The sequence below is a fragment of the Lygodium microphyllum genome, chromosome 22 (assembly GCF_053477565.2).
Source record: "Lygodium microphyllum isolate KBCC chromosome 22, Lygodium_microphyllum_v1.1.10, whole genome shotgun sequence".
Classification (NCBI taxonomy): Eukaryota; Viridiplantae; Streptophyta; class Polypodiopsida; order Schizaeales; family Lygodiaceae; genus Lygodium; species Lygodium microphyllum.
This window is the reverse complement of record NC_141156.1, coordinates 42,490,901-42,512,997: the sequence shown is the minus strand read 5'-3', so window position 1 is coordinate 42,512,997 and position 22,097 is coordinate 42,490,901. Positions and strand designations below refer to the sequence as shown.

General features: G+C 40.4%; 1 protein-coding gene across 6 annotated transcripts in view; it reads right to left on the bottom strand.

The window, feature by feature from the left end:
• Nucleotides 1-2,125: 2,125 nt before the first annotated feature.
• Nucleotides 2,126-22,097, bottom strand: part of ABCC13 (multidrug resistance-associated protein 11) — a 257,291-nt gene continuing 237,319 nt past the window's right edge. For 5 of the 6 annotated variants that reach the window (XM_087662984.1, XM_087662980.1, XM_087662982.1 and 2 more), the window contains 9 exons: nt 18,439-18,561; nt 17,562-17,660; nt 17,358-17,450; nt 7,300-7,410; nt 7,052-7,213; nt 4,421-4,608; nt 4,151-4,340; nt 2,719-2,886; nt 2,126-2,627 (listed from right to left, as the gene is read on the bottom strand). In XM_087662984.1, the coding sequence (XP_087519110.1) occupies nt 2,541-2,627; nt 2,719-2,886; nt 4,151-4,340; nt 4,421-4,608; nt 7,052-7,213; nt 7,300-7,410; nt 17,358-17,450; nt 17,562-17,660; nt 18,439-18,561 (1,221 nt within the window). In that variant the 3' untranslated portion in view covers nt 2,126-2,540. Of the gene's footprint in view, nt 2,649-2,697; nt 2,887-4,150; nt 4,341-4,420; nt 4,609-7,051; nt 7,214-7,299; nt 7,411-17,357; nt 17,451-17,561; nt 17,661-18,438; nt 18,562-22,097 lie in introns of all 6 variants that reach the window. The other variant, XM_087662983.1, reaches the window with a different exon arrangement.

The following is a 22,097-nucleotide window of genomic DNA, read 5'->3' as shown; positions in this document are numbered from 1 at the left end:
AGGGCATATGTGATTAATATGGTGCGGTGACAAGGTGATTCTTAAAAAAAAAACTCCCATTTAACATGAGATGCAGGGCCTACTTTTAGACTTGTTTATTTTTAAAGGAAATTAATGAATTCAATGACCCAATGGAAGTAGCTAGTGATAGTTAAAGTTGGAATCAAGGACATAAAGGAGGGAAGAGGAGGACAAAATAAGGATGTAGTGGCGAAGGAGATTGAGGACTATATTTGAGGGTGGATAACAAGAGTAGAAAGAGAGGAGCTTGGAAAAAAATAGGCATTGGAACAGAGGGAAGCCATGAGAAAGAAATGGCCGAAAGATACTTGAATGAGTTTTTGAGGGGGTGAGGGGAGAAAGCTTTTCAACGAGCATCACTAGAAAGGTGCATGTATAAGAACACCTCAACGTCTACAATAATGAGAAAAAGAGGAGGAGAACTTGGTGAATTTATGGTCATATTTAGCTCTGATTAGCCCTTAGATTAGTCATTTGCAAGAGATGGGACATGCATAAATAGAAAAAATATCTTGGAAAACCCATGCTAATATTCAACTTTGGTTGTGGACATGTGAGAATTGAAAAATGCTATCTAGTGACAATCTAGCAATCCTCTCCCTATCTAGAATTTCCCGTCTCCTTCTCATGGTCTCCTCTTTCTTGAAGGAGCTGATCTTGTAGGCTCTCATCCTAGTCTTAAGCTTCTTGTGTAGTTGAGAAAGGTCTAAACCCCATATCTATGCAACCAACTCTTTCAGACCCTCATCATTGGAATCCTAACACGAGAGTATGGGTCTTTGACTCTCTTAAAAAGAACCAGCTGAAATCGTGGATGGCGCAAGAGAATGGGGCCAAGATTAGTGCCACTAGGCCACCTCTGTCACAAGCTGACTCATCCACATAAAACTTGTTGATCTTGGGCCAAGATTAGTGCCATTAGGCCATCTTTATCACAAGCCCACTCATCCTCATAAAACACGTTGATCTTGGAGAAGACCCACCTATACTCCCACTAGTGCTCTATGTAGGTCTTGTCCCGCCAGACTCCAGCTCTACCTGAAAGGTCATCTCGGAAGCCTCATACATTCCATGAGAGGATCTCCATGGTGGGCATCATGATCAATCACAATTCTCTTTAGCAACCCTTGCAAAAAGAATATCTCCTTTGTTAATAGTTGGGAAATAACTGAGGCTTTGAAGGTATTCTTGACTAGGGTGTCATAACCTCCCTGGGTTGTTGTAAGAGTGATGACAAAAACCAATCCCATTTCATCTGTGGAATATTTAAGGGTTGAAGCTCTCCGGGTATCTCGACTCATTCTACTTTAATCCTTTGACAGCTTAGGCATTGCCTTAGTCACTAAGGTGAATCTTCAGCCCAGCAGGTAGTCTCCGTAGCTTCAATGAGTGGATAACAACGAATAATTCAAGGTTGTGGGTAGCAGAATTCTTCTCACAAGGCTTCAGTTTCCAAGAGACACATGCTACTAGACGACCTGCTTGTGTTATGACAATATCAGCTCTGGAGTCTCAGCCAGATGGCCTGTAAAAACTGTCACAAGTGCATAAATAATGTGCTCAGAAGTCTCTGAAACATGGGGTTGTGGAATCTCTCTGTCCTGGGAGGATACTGGTAATTGGTATAAACAGCCTCTGGGACAATGAGCTGTATCATCTTTGGGTCCTGAGGGGCTGGTAGTACATGGGGGCTGTGGCATCTCTGGCTCTTGGGGGGCTTGAGTAGTGTCTGCAAACACTACAGGTGGCTGAGGTGGCATCATTCAGGCAGCTGGTTTAAGGTCTCTGACTACTCTCTATTGTCCCTCGGCCCACCTATGCTTCTCTACACCACTCTGCTAGTGAGCTCTCTTTGTGATTAGTGTTGCGTCCTTTGCCTAGTGATGCAGTGTCTTTGAGGCTCTGCCTTGCTCCTATCAGGCAGGCCTACCACCTCCCTCTTCTCAATGGAAAATCTAATAAACTTACAAATACGGAAGTTCTCATGTCACCAGTTGCTAGTAATGATGATCGGTGCAATACAAAGTGCAATAAAGCGTCCAAAGCAGGAATAAATGTGAAGTGTTTCAATGCAAATCGTTCTTAGATACAGGGCATCTCTGACTATGTTCTACCAAATTTATTAACTGAGAAACCATACAAGAAATGAACATTTGGGCTGATGGTTGCTGGTTCAACTAACATCGTTACCCTTGATAGATTGGATAGGGCAAATCTATGCTTCATTTTAAAAGAGTTTTCCAGCATTGATGTATCATGATACATTAGTGTCAATGCCATGTACCCAGAAATAAATACTTAATGTGACATCCAAGATAAAGTTTGACTGCCAATGGCCACAAAGCTCAAATATAAATGAGAAAAGGTGGGTACAATGATGCTTCCAAGATTGCTGCAGACTAATTGTCATCATCTTGACATTGTCATAACTAGAAACAAAGTTGATATAACCTGGCCCAGACCATTTCTCTTATTCTCTGAGATATACAGTTCAAAGATTTCTCTTTGCTGCAAACACATTATTGTTGGACATGGATTGCATTAACAAAGCTAGAAAATTTGGATGATGAATCCCGTAATAAATAACGTGGATTTCCTTCTTCAACCTGTGAAAGAAAAAATCAAACCTATATTACTATCGATTGAATCCATAACCAGGGTCAGCTTTTACAATACCTGATTTTATGGAGCACTCACAAGTTCTCCACGGTCTAAGAGAAGGACATAGTCAAGGTTCAAGATTGAGGACATGCGATGTGCTATAGTAATGACTGTGATCCCCTTGCACTCTGATGCTATTGTCTCTTGCACTAGGTTTGCTGTCTGTGGGTCCACATTTGCTGTACATTCATCCAAGCATAAAACCTGTATGAGAAGATTCAGGTTAAAAGAGAGGCAAGAAATAGATGTGTAAAATTGATGCTTCAAGGAATCAGTCCAGGACTCTAATGAGTGGCACAGATTTTAAATCAGTTAAGTAAACAAACATTCTTTTTAAAATTTTTTGGTAAAACCATTATCCTTACTAATACGTTATAAAAATACTATGCATAAAAGATGTTAATCTCCATCTATTAAGCACAAAAATGTGTGAAGATATCCAGCAAAGGTTTGAGGAGAATACATGATGATCCCAAAGTTCATGGCTATTGTATTTGTCTGCAAGAGGGTAGCCAAGGGCATCAGGATGGCTGTAAGGGTCATACAAAAACCATTTTTCTGAAAAATTGGATCCCTTAAAAGTACACAGCATTGAACTAACTAGCAATGGGCTAGGAGTCAATGAACCTACAACCTCACTCCGCAACTTTGGATATATATCAGAATGAAACTCCATTTCATAAAGCAACCATCAACCAAACCATCCAAGGTCCTTAGTGCTGAAAATCTCTGACTTTCCTAATACATGCATGTAACTTACCCCAACAGATAGCACGGCAATGGAAAGCATGATTATATGCAAAATTGGATGCACGGCTCATGTAAGTTTTAAATTGTGGGTTAGGAGGCATAGGTAGACTGCTGTCTGATATTTTTATTTGACCACCGAGATATACCCTAAAGTGAGATGATGTCATGGGCAGTATATGATTTAGTCCAAATGAAACATTCGATAAACTCGTAAGGGCTTACTGCAGCTGAGGCATCTTGAAGATAAGATGGATTGATTGTGAGGAGAATCCATTTGATCTACCTCCCTCCTGGTGCCATCTCTCTTAGGGAAAATGCCATGGGCAGCATATGATTTAGTCCAAGTAGAACGTTCCATAAACTCATAAGAGATGCCTGCAGCTGAGGCATCTTGAACATAAGGTCGACTGATCCTGAAGAGAATTCATTCCAATTAACTGCTTCCTGGTGCCATCTCTCTTGGGAAAGGCTGCTTGAGCAGGAAGTGAAGAAGGTTCTGGTGTGCCAGTGGAAATCCTGTAAATTTTCTGTTTATCCCTTTTATTGAGCATCAGATTTCCAATATAGAAAGCCTTCTCCAACTCTTGCTGGGGTGTTCCAGAGTGCTCTTACAATTCAGAGCCGTCTATTTATAATGTTAGATTCTATTTGTAATACCAGATTCATATTCTTAAGTTCATTGATTCATCCAAGTCAGAAGCACAATGTCAATACTAGCCTTAGTATGGTGTAGAAGACATCTTGCAAGGCATAGGAGCTGCCGTTGTCCAACAGAAAATCCTTCTCCACTTTCCATCACATGCATGCCCAAGCCACCACCCAACGTAGCAATTTCTTTCAGATGGCATTTATTAAGGGCATCCCAAATATCGAAATCTGTGACTTTGCCATATGGATCCATATTATCCCTGCATGATAAAGTTGATCTCATAAACTTGCTTTCAATAAAAATGAAAATGAAAAATTGCAGATAAAAATGTGGAACCACCTTAATGTTCCTTCAAACAAGAATGGAATTTGTGGGACAATAGCCAAGTTAGACCGGAGCTGAAGCAAAGGAATGTTTGCTGTGTCGACACCATCAATGAATATGGACCCAGATGTAGGTTTTGTGAGCCGAAATAGAGCATTAAAAATGCTAGATTTTCCAGATCCCGTTCTTCCAGCAATCCCAACCTATTCCATAAAAGTTAGTTTAATCTCTAGTTAGAATAGAGGGTGTTGATTCAATACTTCAACTTCAAAATATTTGAAAAAAAAGAACATAGAACTTTCAGTTACTGATGATCCCTTTGGAGCCAGTGCATCCGCGTAATTCATGTCTTAGTTACAGCACTGGACAATACTCACATGTAATATCTGTTTTCCTTCGAACCAAAATGGCATACAAGGATCTTCTTACACCACCTTTGAGCCACAAGCATGCCAATACCTTATGGCATTTGACCAAGTCTATGACTTAGGACTAGAAACCTTGTCTTTTCCAGAAAAAGGAAAATTCTATTAATAATCCCCTAAGGATAAAGTATCCTAAGGCAAAGTGCAAAAATAAACCTATGAGGGGCTTTCAAAAAGAAAAATATAGACAGTGAAAGCCCAAAAGCTTGAGGGAATAACCAATCAGGAGGTCTATAGTTCCCAACTATGTGGCCAACACTTGAAGAAAGTGCGGACATCATAGGTCCTGAGAAAAGCATCTCTCCTCCTCATAGTCATTGCATCACCCTGTATCCTCCTCCATCTTCCTCTTAGACCATGGACAATTTCTTTCCAAATCCCTGAGAGTCTCTCTGCAGTGGATATATCTGATACACCTATGGCATAGCTACATCTGACAGTCTAAACATACCAGGCAATAATGCTAGATATGAGCTCCCATCTATGGTAGTGCTCTTGAGTCCACACCAACTCTCAAAAATCTGGCATAGCAATCCTGCTCAAGAGCTGACCGGAAATAAGATAGGCATGACTCCCCTGCGTACACTCATATCCAGAGGCTGCACCTCTGTCCGTGATCCACACAATCATTCCCCATGTCACAATCACAGACTTTGCTGAGCTGTGAAGCACCGTCCCAAAGGCTCTCTTCCATATCTCCTTAGCCCTAGGGCAATCCCATATGCAGTGTCACTGCATCTCCATTGGCTCCCCAAGTCTAACACATGTGACTGAATCTCTATCATTACTGAAGCAAGTGCTAATTGCTAGGCTCCTATGTGCTGCTAACCATAGAAAGAGAGACATTTCTAGGTCTAAAGCTATCCTCCAATCTCCTCCAGAAGTCAGCAAGAAAGGCTGTGCCATAGTGTTCAGTTGCCCCTGCCGTCACTCTAATCTTGCTTATTTGTAGCCCCCTCCCCAATTTGAGGGTGTATCCAAAGAAGGGACATCCCTAGGTGTCTCTGCAAATGGATGCTCCAAGCTTTCTTTCTAGGGTCCCACTGTAATCATTGAAGAGGCCTCCACCTATATGCCCAATACCTCTAGCCATCCATCGTGCAGGTCACAGGATCTGGGTCTAAATACAAAGTCTTGTTACAATGACCATGACTGTGACACTGTCAAGAGCATTTTGCACACTGCAATTGATCCAGACCTTTCTCTTGAGTCTGCCATCCTTGTATACTGAAAAATTAGACACTCTCTAGTGCTAGCAACCACTGTGATAAGAATGTCTCCTCTGGTGAAGGGTGCAATCCATGTCTGAGAGGTGTGTACCAGTCCTTCACTCTATTCTGTCAATGCTGGCCAGAGCAATCTGGTGAAGACCCATAGACACTGATCTCTAAACCCGGATAATGGCAGCAAAAAATATGACCTCAAATCTCTTCCCAAACCCTGTAGCTCAAGTCTGCTGAAAAGCCCAATGAAAACTAACTTCCATGTTTCTTCATCGGCACGAACAATAGACTCCAATATCCATAACACTAACTGCTTCCTTAGCTCCTTGCCTGGAAGAAGGGCCCTCACAATCAGTTCATCAACAAAGCTCTACTTTGACTGTCTGAGTCTATGAACCCCAAACCACCCTATATCTACTCTGAATGACAAACATCCCAGGCTACTTTAGCCCTCACTGGACTTCCATATCCACCGGAGCAGATGAACTTCCTGACGTGGCAAAATCTAGAGTTTTTGTTAGAAAGATGAAACTGCCTCATCTTCTCAACAATCCTAGGAGCCCTCTGAAACAATCAAGTGGACACTAACCTCCAAGCTCTGATGTTGGGGACCTGATCATAGACCCCTCCCCAAATCTCTAGCTCTGATTTAATGGCAAATCCACATGGATGCATGGTTGCTATAGGGCCACCGGGATGGTATTATTTCCAAAAATAAGGGATTTTAATAACTTCAAGTAGGGGATTCAAAGATGGTATTTAAACCAGCGCCCTGTTTATAACATTCAATAACGTCATAATGAATAATGATGTTAATGTGACTAAACAAATTAGAAATAATAGGAATGACATAGCACATGCCATGATCGGTATCAGATAGACACTCAAGGATGCTTGAGAGTATTGTAGCATTCTGACCATCTGCTTGTTGAACTTGAATAATGGTTATTAAGATCTTTTGGTAGTTTCACAGTGGATTGCATGCTTATCAATGATACCTGTGACCCTCCTTCTATGTTGAATGAGATCTCCTTCAAAGCTGGTGGAAGTAATGGTCCATACAGCAATGTCACTTGATCAAAATATATTGACCCTTGCTGTGGCCAATCCAGTTTGGGTTCAGAAGCAACTTCACTTTCTTCTCTTTGAATATCCATGTACTGTAAACATCAGCATAAATAATAATTCTCAGTAAAAACAAAAACCAACAATCACCTAAATCTCCAAGGCATAAAATACATATTACCTCTTGAATCCTTTCAACAGACACCATTTCTTTTTCTGTCTCCGTAAAAGTAGATAGAAGGTCACTCAGCAATGAAATGATTGGAGAGGCATATGAAAGACCTAGACCAACCTGTAATAGTAAGTTAAACCATGAGCAAGAGAGCTAAAACTTCTACAACATCTCTGCTTTCCAGTCAAATTGATGACAACTGTATCGGTAAGTTAGCTACTCCTACATGATGACAAACTTTTTGAATCTAAAGATTCCAATAATAATGATTACCTGCCTTCAAGTTGAAATTTCAAGGGAACAACAATTATCTTGTTAAAATGAAGGGAACATGGTATCAAATGATACGAATACTGAATATACATAAGAGACACTGCAACAATATGAAAACTACCTTGCTTATGCAGTTGACTTAATGTATGTCCATAAAAATGAGCTAAGCATTGAACATCAGCTAAAAGGTTTTGTGTTTTAGTACATGGGGCCTACTGTTGGCCTTAGAAATTTATCTACTAAGCTCTCATCTTTCAGTATATGAATTTAAACTACTAAATCATGCATTATAAAAATCCATTTCAAGCATGGTGTCAAAAGATCCGGATTCATGATGAATGATAGGTCCATTGGAGCATGCTTAAGGCCTTGATAAGACCATTCGAGCCAGTTTCACACTAGATACGTCAATCTACGATTGAACCATGGCTGAAAAAATGTTTCAGTGCATCAAATTCGACACCTCTTGAGGGTCCTTGTTTGTAGAAACCTGCTTTTCCTCTGTTTCCCTCTTTCAGTATTTCCACCCGCCCTATTTTTATGTTCTCCTGACTGTCCTCTTCTTTTCCATCTCAGATCCTCAGCCCATGCAAAAAAGAGTGCATTTGGTGCTTTTCATGATGGCAATAGATTGTTGCAGAGCATGTTTGCATATGCAAAGGCCTCTTCTTCGAAGAGAATGCATATGGAGTCTTCAAGGTTTGCAGCAGACTTCTCATATGCTCATGATGTTCCTGTTGACAATTTTCAGCAGAGTCCACATGGTTGGGTGGTCCTCCCCCAATTCACAAACTCAGAATTTCTTTGCTCAGCATTTTGGATCCTCTCAAGAGGTCTTTTGGCACTACAGTCATTGTTAATTTTCCTATGTAAGTGCCTACAAAATGATGTCTGGATAGCAATTGGTTCATTGTTTCTCTTGATCAGTGACCAAAGATACAACAATTTTAATAATCACAAATGGTTGGTTTGGGTGCAAGTGGAAGACTCCCTTGACTATCCCTTCTATTCCCCCCATGAGACACACACATCCGAACACCCACAAGGCGGGCACCTCCCGTCCAAATATTAGCCATGGAACAATGTAGGCATCTCCTATGGACACCAAGGATAATCTGTAAGCCAAGTTACCAATGGCGTTTGATGGTACTGGGATCCTCCTCCTTGGGTCACCCCTAAGGAGGTTTCACTGAAGTGTTCAAGGAACGAGTCTTGACCGCACGAACACTCCTTGTGAACACATAGGTTTCCCTACCCATGATGCACCTTATGGGGCTTGAACCCACAACCCATAGATTTCTGTCTCTCGACTCTTCTCTCCAGACTTCCCAATCTCTCCTCTTCCCTAGACTCTGTCTAGAACTTGTCCATTTGACTTCTCTTCCCAAACTTCTCTTTCTCTAGACTTCTTGACTCCAAACTTCTCTGCCTCTTTGTCTAACTTCTCCTCTTTCCCAGACTTCTTTGTCTCCAGACTCCTTGCCTCTAGACTTCTCTGTGCGACTTCTCCCCTTTCCCAAACTTCTCTGTCTCTAGATTGCTTGCCTCCAAACTTCTCTCCTAGACCATTCATAGCCATGTAAAAAATCTCCTTCACTATTCCACCTCTTCCACTCTTAAGCTGTACCACTTCTTTCACTACTACCTTATCTTCGTCCTAGCTTCTCCCACACCCTTTATAGCTGCCCCAGCAGCTCAAAAAGCCTTTTATCATCTTTCAACAGCCAAAACCTATCCTTTGGCAATTTTTCTTGCACGATTACTCCGGGACATGCTTAAACAAGCAGACAAAACGTGAAAAGTAACTCCAAAATTACTTTTTCTTTTGCTCGCTTTTAAACTTACCTTATTCAATGTCTCTCTTCTCTACCACAATCCGTATCCATCCCCCTCTTCTTCTAAAACCAAAAAGTCCAATTATCGCCCCAAAGTCCTCACTTACAAATGCAAGTCCACATCTGCACAACTACTTCCACTACTCCCCTTGTGATTATTTTCCCACCCACTCCATCACCCCCACTACCTCACCCATCATCTAATTCTACTTTTCCCTCTTCATCCATAACTTCTACTTTTCCTTCCCCATCTTATGTACCCCTCTCCTCGTCATTAGGTCCAACTCACTCCTGTTGAGAAGTAAGCATGTGAACTCTCCTTATATTGGAGAGGATAAGGGTAACTAGGTGTAAATGAATTGGAGGATAGGGGAGCAAGGGGAAACCCTAACCCTAACTTCTCCAAAGGCTATATAAACTGCCTAAAGGTCACTCTCACATTTGAGGAGAGTGTACTAGTTGTACCTTTGAACAACTTACTAAGCAAGATCTTACTCTTGTACTTGAGCTCTCTCTCTCACTCTTGTGCACACTCTCATGCTTCCAACTCTGATTTTCCACATGGTATCAGAGCCATCTTTGATCCCTTTAGGTTCCCTAAACCTCAGCTCAACCTAGGTGCACAAGAAAAGCTTCATTTTCTCATCTTGGTCTTTCAACCTCCATAGCTAGCCAATACTTATCTCCATTGGAGGAGCTCGTGTGAGCAAAAGAGGGCATATTGGCCTCCCATTTCTTCAGGAGAAACCTTCCTTAGCATCAGACGCTCCTTCCTAGCACCACAAATCCCAACATTGGCCACGCAATAGGACGCCATTGTCAAAAAACGCAGGCAGGCGCAATTTGGGGCAGCATGCAAATTCGTACAATTGTGTGCTCAGCTGAGGGCGAATCAATGGCGGCTACCTTAGGGCTTTGATAGCCCCCCTAGAGGGCTCCTCAAATCTCTGTCCACAGGAAGAGATCTCTGTCAAACCCTAACTGTGGGTTTCCTGGCAGCCATAGCCAAGAAGCTTCAAGCTCACTCTTTCTCATTTTTCTTCAATTTGGGCATTATCAACAGTGATTTTAATCACTGAAAAACCCTTGTCAAGATTTGTTACTGCCTTGTGGAGCTTAAATGCAGAGTTTCTTCTCATTCCATGGGCAATATTAAGCTCGTGAAGATCAACCTACATTATGAGAACAAGAATGGGAGTTGGTAAGAGTGCTTCTTAGCACTATTGATGCATTCAATTGATGCTTCTTACTGTTTGCTGCTGGTAAATCAGAGAAATGAGTATTATTGTAGTCTCCTTTGATTCATCCCATAACATAGAGTTGATCGATAAGCTATGTTCCACAAAGAACACTTCTAATAGGCTACATTATCAGGAGGAGCTTGAAGTCCAGTCAAAGTTCACCTCATTGAAATCTAGGAAAACAATAAAACTTAAATCAAGGGTTGTTCGAAGAACAGGACCACCAAAATCTTATCTTGAGATATTACATATGTATGATTTCCAACCTTTTTCATTTTTACAGCTTTAAAGCTGGTTATCATTTGTAGGGCTATCAACTTTGCTATTTGGTTCGTACTTGGCCACCTGTAAAGGACTAGACATTGCCATTGCCTAAGGCAATAGGTAAGACCTTCCTATAATGGCCATGGCCTATGCAAATGTAAGGCCTCAAATTCGCAAGTTCAATGGAAAAGATTTCCATCCCTGGCAAGTCCTGGTAAAATATAAAATGATGGAACGAGGGTACTGACCCTTCATAAAAGGGACCAAAGTTATTGACCCATCCAATCCCCTTGATATAGAAGATGATGAAAGAGCTCAGACCATCATCATGCTTTATTTGGATGAATCTTTAATTCATCATATTGACCAACTCTCCACTGCCAAGGAGAAGTGGGATGAGCTTGAAAGGCTCTATGGCGCTACAAGGAAGAACTCCAAGATTTTTCTAAAGATTGAGTTTTTTAGCTTGGAGTATAAACAGAGAGAAGATCTAAGCAAGTTTATTTCACATATGAAGGGCTCATGGCACAACTGGCCTCCGTTCAAGCACCAATTCATGATGGATATGCCATTTCCATCCTTCTGAAGTGTGTAAAAAAAGGTCTTTCCAACCCTTCTTACTACCCTTACAAATATCCTGAACCCAACCTTGGCAAGTACCATCCAGTCATGCCTGGATGAAGAGAAGAGGAACCATAATGGACTTCAGCATTTACTTCCCGTGAGCAAGTGTTAGTCCATACAACTTCTGCAAAGTGCTCCTTTTGTCACTTGAGAGGTTTCGCAATTATCAACATGATGAATGTAGTTGTCATCAAGTTCGAGCTTGATAATAGCTTGATCCTTATCATCATTTTTATCCCATATTACTAAGAGTGCAGCTTCCCTTGATTTCTTCTCTTGACCACTTGTGATTTACTACAAGCCTTTCTTCATCAAGATTAGTTTGATCCTAGTTTGCCATGTGTGGAACCCGACACCACTGAATCGGCATGAGGGTGAATCTTTGCCCATTTTGTTGGTAGGAGCAACAACATTAAATTGAGAGTAGACTAGCAAGAGAGTTGAAGTTGAGTGTGTCAAAAGACACAAGAAGCACTAGTGCCAAAAAGCATTATGTGAGTATCAAGAGATACTAGCAAGTTGAGCCTTTGATGCATATTGTAAGTAATTGCTAGAAGAAGTATCTCGACAAAATGAAGTGCAATAAATGCAAAAAGACTGGGCATATCACCAGTAAGTGTCCCAGTGTTCTAGAAGTACCTAAGGAATTGGAGGCCAAGTTTGCCTCCCAATCCACAGATGATCAACTCTTTTGAGTCTTGTAACGCTTTCTATCTATAACCATCTTTTGTAGCTTGATTTATAAAGGCATCTCATTGTGGATTAAGGGGAGGCATCCTATCATGCTTTATCCAATGCCACCTGGCATTGAGGAAGGTGTTGAGAAGTAAGTATGTGAACTCTCCTTATACTGGAGAGGATAAGGGTAGCTAGGTGCAAATGAACTGGAGGACAAGGGAGTAAGGGAAAACCCTAACCTTAACTTCTCCAGAGGCTATATAATCTGCCTAAAGGTCACTCTCATAGTTGAGGAGAGTGTACTAGTTGTACCTTTGAACAACTTACTAAGAAAGATCTTATTCTTGTACTTGAGCTCTCTCTCTCCCTCTTGTGCATACTCTCTCATGCTTCCAACTCTAATTTTCCACAACTCATAGGAGTCATCACCACCCTTTTTACCCTCGGCTTTGAGTTCCCTTTCCATGACACCACCACCTTTACTATCCTTTACAATAGGACTTATTCATGCTAATTGTGTGACTCTCTCCAACAACATCAACATCCATTCCCATAGCACTTGTTCTTAGTGAATCTCCCCTCATGGCAGCATTAGTACTCTAGGCGATGGCCTACTGTCTAGCCAATTTCATTTAGCACATGGAGCCAGTGTAGTTAGTCATTCCCATTTTGCTACAGGACCTCCTTGCCCTTGGCACCAGGATGACATAACTCTCTTAGGAGATGGTCTTGGGTTTCACTCATGCCTACACTCACAGAGGAGTATTGGTGATCCGCAGTAGGACACTAGGACACTTTTTACTCTTTGTATGAGAGGTTTTTTCCCCCAGTCACATTATTCTCTATTTGTGTATTTATATTACACAGTTTGGTCACTTACCGCACTTTATACACCTTTTGGGTGTGAATATACCTTAAGGCACTTTCTCAACCTTAAGGTCTAAGGGTTGTACTTTGTACTTTCACTTACATACTTGGGAATCCAGTGTCGAGTTGTGTCTACACGCTCACTCTCTCTACTGTCCACTCTGTTTTTGAGCTTGAAGCTGCCTTATCCATTCTAACATTTGGTATTAGAGCTCAACATGGTCTAGCTCAGCCTCTTGGAGCTTCCAACCAACTAGCAGGCCAACCACCCCAGCAGCCCAGGAGAGCTGCTTCAAGTGGCATTGCCATCTCCTCTAGCAACACCCTAGTCCAGTCTATGTCACTTGCCATATGTCCGCTAGTGTCTCCAGCGACACCAGCACCGCCAATGCCTGTGCTCACCATCTTGCAAGCTCGCCCACTTGCAATAACTCTTTTTGTGGCCCTTCATTATGAAGAATGTGCTCATCGCTAAAAATCTTTGGGAGTATGTTAGTGGTGAAGAAGTCTGTCCTAGAGGTGTGGTTCTTGCAACTCCTCTCCAAGGAGGATGCGGACATCGGCTAGCTCCAGCTTAGCCACTTTCCTAAAGAACAGCTGTACAAAATGCTTGGGACACTCGGGATGCCCAAGCATTGTCACTTATTGCATTGACAGTTCAACGGTCCATAATTCTGCATATGCGATTTGCTACTTCTTCATGAGTAGCATGGCTTACACTTGAGCAAATGTTTGCTGGAAAAAATAAGACATGCATTTCTTTCTTGAAAAAGGAGCTTGAAAATGTGAAGATGGATGAAGGGCTAAAGCATTTCAGCCTTTTGAACCAAAGGCAATGTGAAATGACTAGCTAGAGTATCAAGAAGCAACCATGATGCTCTGTAGGATCATCTTAACAAAATTTAGGACTTGTGTGAGCAGTCAATGAATATAGATGAGTATTATTCTAATGCACAAATGATCTCTACTACTTTGAATTCCTTGACATCTCCTTATATGGCCTTTCACATGGCATTGAATCTTGCAATGAGAATTTCTCCACAGCCAATTACCTTTCTTCACTTGGTTTTTTACTGGAAGAAGAGCAAACAAGGAAGAACAATAGAGTGAATGTTGTAGCTAATAAAAAGGATTATTTCGCCATCTTCATTGATGACTTTATTCACTTTTATTGGGTCTATTCCTTGGCGAAAAATTTAGAAGTGTATAATGCATTTTTGGCTTTTGTTGCACTTGTGGAAGATCGAACTGGATGTCAGATTAAGACTCTCCGTTCGGTAGACCAAGGAGGGGAATACATGTCTTCTTTGCTGAATAAATTTTTAAAGCAAAAAGGTATTGCACATTAGTATACACCAAGGCATTGAAAAAATGTCACACCTTTTGAGGCTTGAAATAGCCGTAAACCTTCAGTTAGCCACTTTTGTACTTTTGGGTGCCTTACATATGTTCATATTCCCAATGTATTTAGAAAAAAGTTGGACAATAAGGTTGTCAAGTATATATTTGTCTTGTATAGTAGTAAGAGCAAAGGGTATAGATTGTATGATCCTATTTCCAAGAAAGTCTTTGTCAGTAGGGATGTGATTTTTGATGAAAAAATAGAATTATCTCTTGCTGATTTTGACACATATCAACCTACAAATCATGCCTTTGAAGGGCTACTATCTATTTCTTTTGGTAATACAACTTGAGCTTCATTAAATGAACAACATGTTCAGCCAACTGCTCCATTAAACAATGTAGAAATTTAGCCTATGGCTGATCTGAATATTCAGCAAGATGCTGAGCTTGAGGTTCATCAAGAGCATATACATAATTAGGAGGCTAGACGAATGCCTAGATGGTACTTGCAGACTTTGAAAGGCAGTTATTTGGATGCTCCTTTTGCTGGTCGTACTAGAAGACAAGTAATGTCTACATGATCATGCTAACATAATAATGGAGCTTGTTATTGCAGCAAACACACTTGATGATGAGAAGCCTGATTGTTTTGAGGATGCACAACAGAGTGCATTAGATGGTAGCAATGCAAGTGGAATTTGATTCTATGTTGAAGAATCAGACATGGGATTTAGTTACATTGCCTATTGGAAAGAACTCTATTGGTACTAAATGGGTCTAAAAGCTAAAAAGAAAAGCGGATGGATCCATTCATAAGTACAAAGCCAAGCTTGTGGCAAAAGGCTATGTGCAAAAGAAGGGCACTGATTATGAGGAGACATTTGCTCCTATATCCCGTATGACTACCATTCAATGTATGGTTGCTTTGGCTTCCCATTATGGTTGGATTGTGCATCAACTTGATATTAAAATGATATTTTTACATGGGGAACTTTAGGAAGAAGTGTATGTGCAGTAGCTCATTGGTTTTGTAGTTGAAGGATCTAAACACTTCGTATGCAAGTTGAAAAAGGCTTTGTATGGTTTGAAACAAGCTCCACGATCTTGGTATGCAAAAATTGATACATTTTTACTCAGCCAAGGTCATTAACAGCCCATTAGAGTCCACTATTTACGTATGCAAAGAGGGGGGATCCTTGCTGGTCATTTGTCTTTATGTGGATGATCTTCTGCTCATAGGGACACAAGTTGATCAAATTTCAGCATTCAAGAAAAAATTGCAGCAAACTTTTGAAATGTTAGATCTGGGGCTTTTGCATTACTATTTGGGCTTTCAGTTTATTTATGATGTTAGAAGCATTGGATTGTCATAGTCTAGATATATTGGTAAACTCCTTGAGAGATTTGGCTTCCAAGATTGCAAGCCAATTAGCACATCGATGGAGACTGGACTCAAGCTATCTTTGCATGATGACAATGATTTGTTTGACATTCATATATATGCTCCAGTAGTTGGATGCCTCATTTATTTATGCAATACAAGGCCATATATTCAGTTTGTAGTTTCAGCCTTGAGTAGATATATGCACAGCCCACACATGTGACATTGGCAAGCTATGAAGCGCGTTTTTCGTTACCTGTAGGGTACTAGGACTCTTTGATTGCTTTATGCCAAGGGAGAACCACTACAATTACATGCTTAGAGAGATTTAGATTGGGTTGGTGATTATGATTCATATCACTCTACAAGTGGAAACTATTTCTTTCTTGGCTCATCTTGCATTTCTTGGCTTAGCAAGCAACAATCCACTATTGCCACATTGTCTTGTGAAGTTGAATACAAGGCAGCTTTCACTACTACAGTTAAATGTGTATGGTTGAGATGTTTGTTGGTTGATCTTGATGTGTCTGTTTCACGAAGCCTACTCCTTTGTTTACTGATAGTTAAAGTGCCATTGCAATGGCACGGAACCCAATGTTTCGTGCACGGACGGAACACAAAGATTCACTATCACTTTGTCAAAGAGAGGCTACATGTAGGGGATATTAGTCTTGTCTACTATCCTATCAACAACAAGGTGGTAGACATCTTTACCAAAGCTCCTTGTGAAAAATTTGAAGCATTTCGCAATGCTTTAAATTTGATCTCCTTTGGTGGATGATCCTTGTATGTTGATCACTTTTCACTCTAGGGGGGTTTGTTAGGTTTGACTCACGCCTATGAGGAGTGTTGGTGATCCATATAATAGAAAACTACGGGCACTTTTTCCGTAAGAGAGGTTTTTTCCCCCAATCACATTATTCTCTATTTGTGTATTTATGTTACACAGTTCGGTCACTTACCAGACTTTACACACTTTCGGGTGTGAATGCATCTTAAGGGACTTATACAACCCTAAGGTCTAAGGGTTGTACTTTGTACTTACACACTTGAATTGAATTGTGTGTCAAGCTGTGTCTACACTCTCACTCTCCCTCTACTGTTCACTCTGTAAACTGAGCTTGGATCTGCCATTCCCATCTTCAACAAGGTGGCAGGTAGGCGAAGGGGGGATGACGTGACAGATGGGAGGACTATCGGCACTCAGTGTCAAGCATGGGGGGACTGCTCCTCAGCCCTAATGGTTGCTTGGAGAGTCTGAAACTGCACAATGAAATGGAAAAAGTGTGATGGATTAGTCATCATTAATTAGATTGTCTTGTTTTAAGTACATCTTTAGGGTGACATCTCTCAATGAATCATAGGAAAATGTACTCAAAATGTTTGGCAATCCTAGTAAACCAATTTGCCACTGAGCGTTTCTTTCCACTTCCAAATAAAGGAAGTTTGCAAATATGGTGAGTGGCAAGCAGGTCCTCTATCTGTGACCTATGTAGTTCTTTCATACAACTTCCTTTACAAAAAAAAGGAAAAAGAACAGAGAGAAGGAGAGAATTATACAAGACCAGCTGAAACTGATTTATCGGGGGATCTTTTGTTGTGCCCCAAAAAAGCCATGATGCTGATGAAAAAGATAATGCAAGCTGCCAATAACTGCCCACAGTGATCACAGTAAACATAAGGTAACTTAGTGGACCTGGAATCTGCAAAAATTGTCTTTACTATACACAATGAGACCCAGATTAATGATATGATGTTACAGACCTGAAGACGAATAGAGAGCCAAAGGCTTGCTGCAATCTCTGAATATGAAGTTCGTTGATTTACTGCAATGAGGTCCTCATTTGTGGCACTAAACATGCTCTGTAATTTGTGTAAATTATTAGTGTAATTGGCAGTCTAAGCAGTAAAACTTTTGAGGCAACCAAGGTAACGAGTCATGACTATTTTCTCTTTATTCATTTGTTCAGCTTGCAGAAATTTACAGGTTCATCCACAAAGGTACAGGGATGTAAGATCAAGCCTCTGACATGATAAACCTTATTTCAGAAGATACACACAATGAAATGATAATAAAAGCAAGTTCAAACTAGAATAAAAGTGTAATCGATACTGGAAAAAGAGATACATCCATAAAAAATAAGCAGTAAAACTTTTGAGGCAACCAAGGTAACAAGTCATGACTATTTTCTCTTTATTCATTTGTTCAGCTTGCAGAAATTTACAGGTTCATCCACAAAGGTACAGGGATGTAAGATCAAGCCTCTGACATAATAAACCTTATTTCAGAAGATACACACAATGAAATGATAATAAAAGCAAGTTCAAACTAGAATAAAAGTGTAATCGATACTGGAAAAAGAGATACATCCATAAAAAATAAACTCTATTTAAAAGATAAGGCAACTAGGCATGGGATTTCCTATCAAGGATAGTAGTAAACACATGGATGATCAACACACGTCTCCCTTAATGGACTGATAGGTGGCTGGGGTATCTAAAAAAATTCAAAGATAAGTTCAAACATCTGGCATGGTAATGTTTGTAAGGACACGTGTTTAAAATCATCCACTCAGTATCTTAAAGTCACCACATTAGGGGAAAAAAGAGGGGCTGGAATGAAGGAATAGTGTTACTATACTTGAAGTTTAAAGGCTCGTATAGTAGGTGATCCATCGAGTGCTTCTGTGAAGGAGCTGTAGACTGGGGAGCGTGAAGTGCTGTCAAGTCTTCGTAGTTCACGTGATGTTGATCGATAATATTTCTGCAATGTAATCTCATGTTAAAAACATCAACTTGCTACTCAACTCTTGTGGACACACTAAAATACTTTCTAACAAGAATGGCTTGGTTTAATTACCAAGCTAGTCATGTAAAAACCATTTAAGCATTGTGTTGAACAAGAAGGAAGAATGAAGGGTTTGGCAGTTCATCTACCTGACTTTCTTTCCCAGTTTGTTACCTAAAGGTATGACATGGCAGATTGCTGGCCAAAACAAGGAAAACAACTAAAGCAACTCAAATAATTAAATCAAGAAAGAAAGTGTCACCACAGCAGTTGTTGTCTTTTCAGCTCCAATAATTCTATCTGGTAACCGTGCATGGTTTCAAAAGTAGAGTATTTTATAGTGCAGGACTGCCCAGTAGTTGATGACTATTTGAGATGGGTCAGAAGGCACTTTGATAAGCCTGGCATGGTATAAATTGTGACCGCCACCTGATTTTTAGGCTATTTCCCCTTAAATATTGTTGCGAAAGGAGATTCTTGCCAAATCTAAGCTTAGACGCTACAAACACTATCGGACTAATCCCAATTATGTTAATCTTGGTTCATCATGCTATGTATACAGATGTGGAAGAAAAAGCTTGAACTTCAAAGTGGATGCATGCTTCATGTACTAGTTTAAATGCAAAGATGAGAAGTGGGAGGATTTTGGGGTTCCTTTCTTTTTGTGGGGTTTTGCGGGGGGCAGGGGGGAGGGGGAGGGAAAGATGAATATCCAAAGATTAAAAGTCCAGCTCAAGAAGGCCAAGTTCTTGACCATTTGAACTTCATATGTGCTGATTATGAGGCAAAATATAAGTCTCTCACTTTGCATTACAGACCTGGAGATCAGTTTGCATAGCTTAAGCATCAAGAAAAGAGCTAGTTGGGCAAGGACTATCATTTGGCAAGGGCAATGGAGTTTTGGGTGGAGGTGTCACAGGGACGTGAAGTTTTGAGATGCTCTAATCTTGCCGATAACATTTGATTAAGATATTAATAAAATGTGCAAGGTTGTTAGCACATGGTAATTATTTCATGGTAACAAGCCAAGGACCTCAATGATGCAGTGGGTGCCAAAGGCAAAAGTTGTAATAAGTTACGCTTGATAGATACGAGATGGTACCCGGTGTCAAATTTGGGCCTAGACCAATTTATTGGCCACTAATGTCAGTGGAAATATTAGAGACTAGGCATTAATTAATTAATTAATGTCTATCTAAGGGTCAATAACACTAGAATAATTATTAAATTAATTTTCAGAATCAATATTCTGAAAATTAATTTAATAAGTTGAATAATGTTGGAAAATGGGATTAGAAGGCTGCCACTTGACAAAACTTGCCCATACAAGTGGGAAAAACGTTTTTAGGGGCTGGTGGAGTTTATTGCAGCCACCAAAGATCAGCCCTACAGCATGTGATAGCAGTTTGGAGCCCTCCAAGAGTAGGTGACAACAGCCAAAGGTGCTGGTGTAGATGACATCATATACGATGGGGTAACAGTCTTTCTGGTGGTCCTAAGCTGTAGGTGAAAGCTTCCATGGCTGTTTGAGTAGGGCAGCAACAGTTTTTCAGTGTTTCTCACGATGAAACTTTGAATTTCTTTCTCTATAGCATTTTCTCTTATCCCCTAACCTTCTCTCAAGTTATCTTAGCATTTCCCAGTAGTTGGAGCCATCAAAGCAACAGATTTTAGTCAATCTTTGTTGTAAACCCTACTTTACAATAGAAATAAGGTTTTTGATAGTCGCACGGGGATGCTCGCTTAAAATTGAGGACCTAGGACTTGAATTCTAATAGCTGAAATTGAGGAATTTCAAGAAGATTCAAGAGGCCAATCAGCCAATATCAAATTTGGGTCTGAATTTGTTTTTTCAAGGAGTAGGGTGAAGGCCAATCCCCAAGCAAACCAAGGGGTAAATTGGTCTGGAGACTTGTTGGTCAGTTTTGACAGCAAATAGCACTTGGATTAGTGGAGGAGATCAAAGGATCTTAGTTGTACTTCTTTCATTTTCATTATAAGATAAAAAAATACTGCAAGGGGTGCCAACAAGGTGTCTAATGTCCAAGATTAAAGTAGTAAAGTGTGCATTTTTAGTTTAAATGAATTTTATGCTAAATTAGATCAAGACCAAGATGCCATTGAGAATTATGCCATTGGTCCAATGAAAGCCTTGATTACCATGTGCCAACAGGTCTAGGAAATAGGATTCATACCAGCATTGTGGAAGGAGGAAGTCATTAAATTGATTCCAAAAGAGCCTTCTTTCTTCATGTTGAAATATTGGAGACCCATCTCTCTAATGGGATGAATGCATAAAATCTTCTCCAAAGTCTTGGCTAATCGCCTCCACAAGTGTCTACTTGACATTGTTCATCCCAACCAGTATGGCTTCATTAAGGACAATAACATATTGCATAATGTATTGAATGTACAGATGGGGATTGACTATGCCAAGCATTCTAATCAGAAAGTGGTCTTATTGCACCTAGAATTGGAAAAGGCATTTGAGTATCTAGATTGGTCCTTCATTGCAAAACTTATGTATATTATGGGATTTGGGCCACGTATGTCCTAGATTATATACATGATCAATAATAATGCCTCCTCCCGAGTGATGTTAAATGGTGGTATCATCAATCCCATTCTCCTTCAATGCTTGGTTAGGTAGGTTGCTTTGAGCCCTTTGTTTTTTACTTTGGCAACTCATCCGGTCCTTACTATGCTATCTCATACGGTGGCCATTGGGCAGCTATTTGGTTTGTCTCTTTCTTTTGGACAATATTTTATTGCTCAATCTTTGACCGATGGCACCTTCACGATTCTTAATGCAGAAAGGGACAATCTTCGTAAGGCATTGGATGTTTGAGATCGCTTTGGTCACACTTCTTGTCTTTGTGTCAATGCTGTGAAGTCCTCTCTTGTCAGCTGCACTAAATTTGACCTTCAGTCCTGGGATGGCAGGTCGATCATACCTCATGGTAGTGTTATCAGACATGTGGGATATCCCTTGGGGGTCGATGTTCAGACCAAAGTTTCATTGGTTTGCATTTCGCAAAAGATAGGGGTGAAATTTTTGTATTGGAAATCCTAGGCTTGGCCCTTGCATTGTACCCCTGTGTCTTTATTGTCAGTTTTTGCTTGGAAGATCGCGGCCTCACCCATAGTAATAGTTGGCATACAAGCTTCATGGTGGCACATTCTTAATTCTCATGCCCACTTTTTGACACCTTCCTCCTCTTTGGTGAATCCTTTGGTTTGTCCTTCACACCTAGTTCTTCAAAAGGTGTGTTGGAATCCTGCAGATGATCACTTAATGGCTAATATTTTTCAACTAGAGTTGTTGATTGTGTCATGGCTGCTCTCTTGGGATGGGAACAAGGTTGTCACATCTGATGGCATCCGATTAGTACAGTCCGATGCTAGTACGGTACTAATCGGACTAATAAATCTTGGACCTATGTCCGATGAAAGAAAAAATACATATAATTTTAAGTCTATGCTTAATGTTTAAACTTAAAAGTTAAAACATA